Source organism: Acanthisitta chloris, unplaced genomic scaffold (genome assembly GCF_000695815.1).
Source record: "Acanthisitta chloris isolate BGI_N310 unplaced genomic scaffold, ASM69581v1 scaffold19898, whole genome shotgun sequence".
Classification (NCBI taxonomy): domain Eukaryota; kingdom Metazoa; phylum Chordata; class Aves; order Passeriformes; family Acanthisittidae; genus Acanthisitta; species Acanthisitta chloris.
This window is the reverse complement of record NW_008687379.1, coordinates 22,008-29,343: the sequence shown is the minus strand read 5'-3', so window position 1 is coordinate 29,343 and position 7,336 is coordinate 22,008. Positions and strand designations below refer to the sequence as shown.

The 7,336-nt window shown below is 39.5% G+C and overlaps 1 protein-coding gene across 1 annotated transcript in view; it reads right to left on the bottom strand.

Annotated features, from left to right (window-relative positions):
- LOC103807796 (egl nine homolog 1) overlaps positions 1-4,739 on the bottom strand; it is a 5,973-nt gene extending 1,234 nt beyond the window's left edge. The window contains exons 1-3 of the mRNA XM_009080543.1: positions 4,612-4,739; positions 3,000-3,136; positions 1,572-1,639 (exon numbers count right to left, since the gene is read on the bottom strand). Coding sequence (XP_009078791.1) covers positions 1,572-1,639; positions 3,000-3,136; positions 4,612-4,728 — 322 coding nt within the window. The 5' untranslated portion in view covers positions 4,729-4,739. The remainder of the gene's footprint in view (positions 1-1,571; positions 1,640-2,999; positions 3,137-4,611) is intronic.
- Between the last annotated feature and the right edge of the window lie 2,597 nt (positions 4,740-7,336).

Genomic DNA, 7,336 nt, shown 5'->3' with positions numbered 1-7,336 from the left:
AGATACAAAGCAAAGAAAGCAATTTTAATTGCAAATGGAAAGTGAAAACACAACAATATAACAAACCAATTACAGGGCAAACCAGTACTGAAGGAGGAGGAATTTCTTCACAGAAAGGGTAATTAAACATGGACTACTCAGGGAAGTGGTGGAGCCACTGTCAGTGGAGGTGCTGAAGAAAAGACTTGATGTAGCACTTAGTGCCATGGTCTAGTTGAGATGGTGGTGTTCGGTCAAAGGCTAGGCTCGACTCAGAGGTTCTTTCCAACCTCACTGATTCTGTGATTCTGCAAAATTTAAGCAACCCAGCCCTCCCTCCTTAAGTGCCTCAAGTTTAGGGGGACCCTGGAGAGGGAGGGAGACCAGGGGGAGCACCTTCCCTTCAGGCACAAACCCACTCAAACAAACTACCTCCCTGCAGTCTGTCTGAAAATCAGCAGTTGAAGCTGCACAGAGACAACAGAATAGCTGTGGCCCAGCAAGGCTGGCTCCAGGGCTGTGCAGTCCCATGCATGTGAGGTGAAGCCTGGCTTACAGACAGGCTTCCTGTGGAGACCAGGCAGGATTTTTCCTGCATTCCTGACTGCCTGGGAAGTCACCGTGCCTCGCTGGGCATGCACCACCAAGCAGTGGGACAGTCTGTCTGGGCAGAGCTGAGGGGCTCCCTGCACAAAGCAGGCAGGAGCTGCACTGCTCTCACCACTCCCAAAACACACACAGGCACTGGCTGCACCAAGGGGGACTGAACTGCAGCTTTCACAGCTGCTACATAGCTCTGGGGCTACGTAGGAGCTTTGTACACCTAAGAGCAATGGATGGAAATCTCATTTGGAAATGACTGGCACGTCTTCAACATCATCGTTTTCAGAACTCTTGACCGTAAAGAAACTGCCCCTGTGCATGTGTGCACTTGTGGTACACCTGATTTTGGGTTATTTTTAAACTAATGTAACAAACCCAAAATTGTGACGGCAGTTACAAACATGACAGAAGTCCTAGGCCATTTCTCCTCATAATGCTAATTTGAACAGGAAAATTAGATCAACTTCCTCTTGAGGGAGAAGCCAGCAAAGGAAAACAGATGCTAGATATGTAAAATTGGAAATGGAGGAAGTACCTCCATTCTTTGATGGCAGATTTTAATTTTAGACTTTTGCTTTTCCAGTATAAAAATTCTAGTCAAGTGAAGTTGTATTCACTTGTTGAATCACTATATTCAATCAAAACCATTTCTAGGGCTCTCAGTTTTGCAATGCCTCACAGTCTCTGGTGTATTTATCCTCTGCACCTATTAGGGAGACAAGACTAGGGGGGAAGCTGTATCCCACCTATAAAAATACTGAGCAGCCTCAGGTCTCAGAGGAAATGTGAGCAGGACAGGCATTGACCTGGATTTCCCAAGTCACTGCCCAGGAGTTCAACCACTGGGTCACCTTCCCTCTAATACCTGACTCTTGAGTTATGCCATTTCCTCCCTCATTTTGGGCACAGGGTGGGCCAAGGAGATGAGACTAGACTGTTTAGCTATTCTTCCACAGAAAAATAACAGAGAAGATATTAACAGAGATTACCTGTTAGATATTTTACTTTAGCTCGTGCTCTTTCATCTGCATCAAAATACCACACTGTTATTGCGTACCTAGGGAAACAGATGGAAAAAGAACTATGAAGAAAAAGAAAACCAGTGAAACATAACCTAAATGAGATGATAATTAAACAATCTGACAGAAAAAAGTTTTCAATAAAGCAAGCCCTTGTTTCAGGTTTTATTTCCATTAATAGGTACTGTCTGAACAGTCATTGAAAAAGTGACACTGATGCTTTAAGTTTATTACACTTCTTTTTCCTAATGAGTTGCTATTATGGTACTTGACCAGAACGTGTAATAAAAGTTTCTGCCTACATCACCTTGCTCTGTGACCTCATAATTTTACTATGTCAAGTCCATCACTGAGTCACACAGCAAGAACCTCTTTTTTTTGACATTTGCCACAAAGGACAATTAACTACCCCTTCTTACACAGTTTCTCTGGTTTTCCACTGCCCGTAGAGGATTGAAATACAAAATGCTGACTATTGAGAAAAGACTTTAAGGAGCTTTAGTAAATGGCATTTCACCCTTTGACTCTGCTGGGAGCACAAAGTGGGAGGGGAGAGAAATGCAGCTTCTTAAAAGGCTGCAAGAAGACGGGCCAAAGGCAGTTTCAAGTTACTTCTTGCAAAGGTACTTGTGTTATCTCACCAATCCAGTCAATGTTCAGTGCTCTGGCCATCCACAAGTGCTAGAACATGGGCAACAGGAAGCCTGGATCAATGACTCCAAAGATTTACCTATTAACACTGCCTGGAAATGTCACTCATCATGTCAGGACAGTGAATGTGAGTACTTTTAGCATCATCCACTGCCCTGCACTGAGGGACAAAGGAGTTAGCAAGTTCCCTTTGTGCCACAGACTAGGAACAACTCCTCTAATACTCCAGAGAAAAGATTTGTGTATCAATGCTTGTTTTGCCCCACAACCCTCTCCCAATTTACAAACCAGATTGTATCTGCTTAGTTTGAAAATTACTGTTTTCTGACAGCTCCCTCCCAACAAGAGGGGACATAAACCTGAAGTACCTAGTCAACCTTCCAGTAACACAGTAAGGTGCTAAGGACAAAGCAAAGGGAGAAGAGTGTAAAGTCACCACAGTGAAATGATGGACACAACACCCTTTCACTAAGCTGGGGTCTGCTTATGGCTCTGTATGCTCCCACCCAGTTCTGCCAAGCACATGCTGTGTGTTTCCAGCCCTCCTACCTATCCCACCCAAGAGGCTGTTTTCTCCAAAATAAGAAATCAGACATCAGTATAAACTCAGCAGCACAGTGGAAGCCTAAACATCGATCAGTAGAAAAAACTCCCTCCTTTTTGTCAGGTCATAATTCATTTCTCATTAAGATTCGCTCATTTCTTGACAGAACAGGCACCATGCAATGCAGAGTCCACGAGTCCTACCTTGTAGCAAATGCAGGCTGTACTTCATGAGGGTTGCGGCGATCAGACCAGAAGAATAGCAGTCTATCAAATTTGGGTTCAATATCAGCGAATTGAGCTTTACCTTCTGGAAAAATCCGAAGGATGCCTCCACTTACCTACAAGTTAAGTATTTTAAAGAAGTGCCTGAGAACAATGTCTCATTGTATTGAAGAGCACTGAATATCACGTTTGAAAATTTTTCAGACACTTGAAACTGAAATAAAAGCCTTTATCAGGTGTTACAGAAATTATGAAACTATGGCTTTTCTGTCAATACATTTCATTTAATAAAATGTTTTACACCTTTTTCACTGAGTGATTTCAGAATTCTTGCAAATATTAAACCTCCATTCATGTTTAAGTGAAAGCTGTGGGTTTAGATTGGAGTTTTTTTAGCTGCACTACCTACACGCAAAAAAAAAGAACAAGACCATAGATACTACACAGGTGGCTAAAAATACCCCAATACAGATGAGAGAAATATTGTATTTCACATCTGAGTTGCACCCTTCCTCATGAAAGAGACTAGTTCATTTCACAGCAGCACAAGTTTATGTCACATTTCAATAACTAAAAGGAGGGATGACTAAGAAACTTCAGAGCAAAGCTTAATTCTGTATTGCTCATGGTCCATTTAGATCTCTTTCAGATTTTGAGAAACATCTGGACCTACCTATGCATGTCTAGAAAACAGCACACGTAGGTGGGGTTAATTTTATTTAATTTTACTTAAGTCACTTCTTCCTACTGATGGTATTGATGTTGTTAAATCTAACCTCGGATGGACACCACAGTCCTTCGTAAGTCATAACAGGGCAAGTACTGACAAGGTAATTGATATAAATGACTGGTTTTCAATTGTGATCTAAATCAGTGAACAACTGACGATTTAGATCCATTTGTTCTCCTAAAGAAAGTTTGAGCTTCTTTCTTTGATAAATAATGTACTTGTTAGTATATTAGTTTGTAATTTAAAATAGATTTTGCAGGAAATTAAATACCTTTGTTCATAAATTAAGTATCCAGTTATCGTGAAAATGCAACTGCTTGACTTCTATACTCTAGTATGTATTCATTTTTTTCCAGGAGAGAAACCATAAATCAACTAAAAATGCCCCAAAGCTGCATTTTCAGATGTTCAGTACAACCAGTGCACTTCGATGCAAGATGTTATAATGGCAAAAAAGGGCTAGTAATTTATTTTCTAATTAAAGGATCCAATTTGACATGTCAAAGAACACGCCAGAAACTGAAAGCTTCCAGTGCATCCATTTGACTCAGCTTTCTGATATGCCATTTTTATGCAAGTATGTTACAAGTCTCATTGTTTCATCCAGCTCTGATGGTTTGAAATTTTAAAAATGGTCAGCAGCCAAGAAAAGGGAAAAACCCCAGAAAGATAAAAACTCCCAGCTGCAACCTGTGTTCTCCATATTTGGTGCACACAATTCAGAGAAGCTGACTGCTTATATGTGCTCTTCGCTATGCTTCTTCCTAAGTATGACATAAGGACATCAATAAAGATAGGCAGCAAAGGTACATTAGTAAGTATTTCTAAAAGAAAAAGTTTTAGAAAGAAATTATTGCATACCTTGGCATCCCAGTCTTTATTAAGGTAATATATACATGTAACACATCTTCCATCTCCATTTGGATTATCAACATGGCGCACATATCCTGTCCCATTGCCTGGATAACAAGCCACCATAGCCTAGAGCCAAAGAATGAAACACAATAATTAGTTTTATTTGTCTATGTGTGAAAAGTCTACATTTTATCTGTATTAATTCCTAAGTAATTAATATATAAGCAACAGAAAAATTACACTAGAAGTAATGGGCAAAGAAATTTTTTTTAGCTGTGTTTTCTTTCTAGTTAAAAACTGGTTTTGGACAAAGGCATGAAAGACACCGAGAGGAACACTCAATTACCACATGGAAGGTGGGGCGACTCCCATGTTGTGACTAATCCTTCAGACTTCCCTCCCTTGAATGAAGCAGAAGAGAGGAAAAATATCTTGTGTATAATTAAGTAGCACGTGCTCCTCCTTGTGATAAGTTTTCCAGACTCAAGTTCAGACAGCTATCTTTTTGTACTTTCTTTTTCCTGTGTTTCCAATGCAAAGAATTCCTCCTGAAAGGATGCTGTCAGACTATTTTTAGGAGACTTTTAGACAACACCAGTAGCCCATCTTACTTGATCACTCCAAGTGCATTCTTGGGCTTGTGTTTTGTCCTGTACATAGGGGGTCTTTGAACCTTTGTTGAAACAAGGCTACACGTGCAACAAAAACATCCTTTTCAGTCAAGAAGTGAGAAACTGAAAACAGGCGCCGAACAGCAATCTGCAATAACCTTCTGACATCAAAGGATTCCCAGGACAGTCGCGTCACCAAAAATCAGGAAGAAGTCTCCTTAACACCAATTTAGCATTATGGACAAGCATCATTTATTGCGGTGCCAGATGAACGGGGGATTGTTCCACCAACTCCAGTCTTTTATACACATAAATCATACATATTCCATAGTTTCCATACATACAGACTAATCATTTCCCTGGAATCATTATCCTAACCCCTGCCTTCATCATAATACTGTGCATGCTTACTACCCCATGGTATCAGTAGTGTGTTTAACCTCCCATGCTGCACTTAACTGACTTGAAAGACCCCAGGAAGGTGGTTTGGTTTCTGAGTCTTCAGACATGCAGATGTGCATGTGGAACAAACTAGCTGCCTTACTAATGGACAGCCTGATGAGCTATCAGAGCACAGGCCTGGTTCATTGTTCAGCACATCTTTATGCAATTGCTAGAAATAGTAATAATTTCAGGTTTTTGAATGAGATCAGAACAAAGTTTTCCAGGCCAAGTCACCCACTGCCACCACAGTACTCAGATGTCTGCAATGAGAATATCTTATCTGTAAGAAATGAGAATATGAATTAAAAAAGAAAAAAAAAAAAGAAAAAAGTGAGTTTCTACCGACAATCCAATATACTGCTAACCTCAATGACTGTCTGCTGTCTGAAAAAAACCACCAAAACCATAACTTTTAAAAACAAACATTCCTGTCCAGATTTAGCCTGGTTAAGTTAGAATTCTAAGTCAGACCTCTGGATGACAAACTCTTTCTCCTCTCATGTAAAATATCAAAAATATTTTCCCAACAAAGTATTAACTATGAAAATGTAACCAATTTACAAGTATTTCAAATCAACTGTTATAGTGCATTTTTTTGTTTTATACTGATAATTTTAACTCCCCCCTCTTTTTAAATGCTATAAAGCTTCCCACAGTTTCCATTACTTGCAAGTGTTAAGGAATACATTCAGTGTAGGTAGCTTGGTAAACTGTGCTTTGAGCAGACTGAGAAATAGTTTAAATACTTGCAGATCAATCAGCAAATTACTTGCATATCACTCGTAAGCAGAATGGATTTTGTTATTATAGCAGCAACCATTTTAAAATCTTTACTTCCATATAACAGAAGCAGTAGATTTTTGGTAGCTCATTCTAAGCAGAAATCAGAACACAGTGTTTGCCAGGTTAAACACAATGGTTAAAAAGAAACCTAAAAATTAAGCCCAACTTCATTCACATGTGTTGGAAGTGACTACACTGCATGAAAAGTACTCAATACTAAAAATCCAAATACACTTCTAATTTTGAGATTAGGCACTTCAGCTTCTCAATCTTTTTACTGTTAATCATAATGCAGTCATGTTACAGGCCTCACATTATGAAAACATATTCCACATCTCAAGAATGTAATCTAATATTTGGCAAAGTCATGACTTATCAGTTTTGCTGCTGGAAGATCAACCCGCAAAAATAAAAAAAATTATTAAAGATACCAAATAATGTAATGAGGGTTCTGTAATTTCCTTCCTTACAGAGGACAAAAAGGAATAAAACAAAGAAAAGCTGGGCTGGAAGAGGAAGATACTTGGTTTCCACTGAAAGACAACACTCTTGAAAAAAGTCCCATGTACCACATAAATCCTACCAAGCTCTCATGGAACATGAACAGCGCTGGAAACAGCCTCAGGTCCAATCCTGTAACAGCATTCTAGTGAAAGGAAACTTTTAATTTAAGGGGCTTTTCTGAGATGTATCATGCAAATTAAACCCTGACATTAACTGTCATTCAGTATCTGTGTGAAACAGCTACAAAAACCCATTCACAATAAGGAAAATTTTGAGACTGAGGAGCTAGAGCAATGTCAGTTCTCACTGAATCACATGGAGTTAAGACTCAAACATGAAAAGGTCTTCAGGCACGTTAAAGACCTAAATATACATCACTGAGCTGAAAA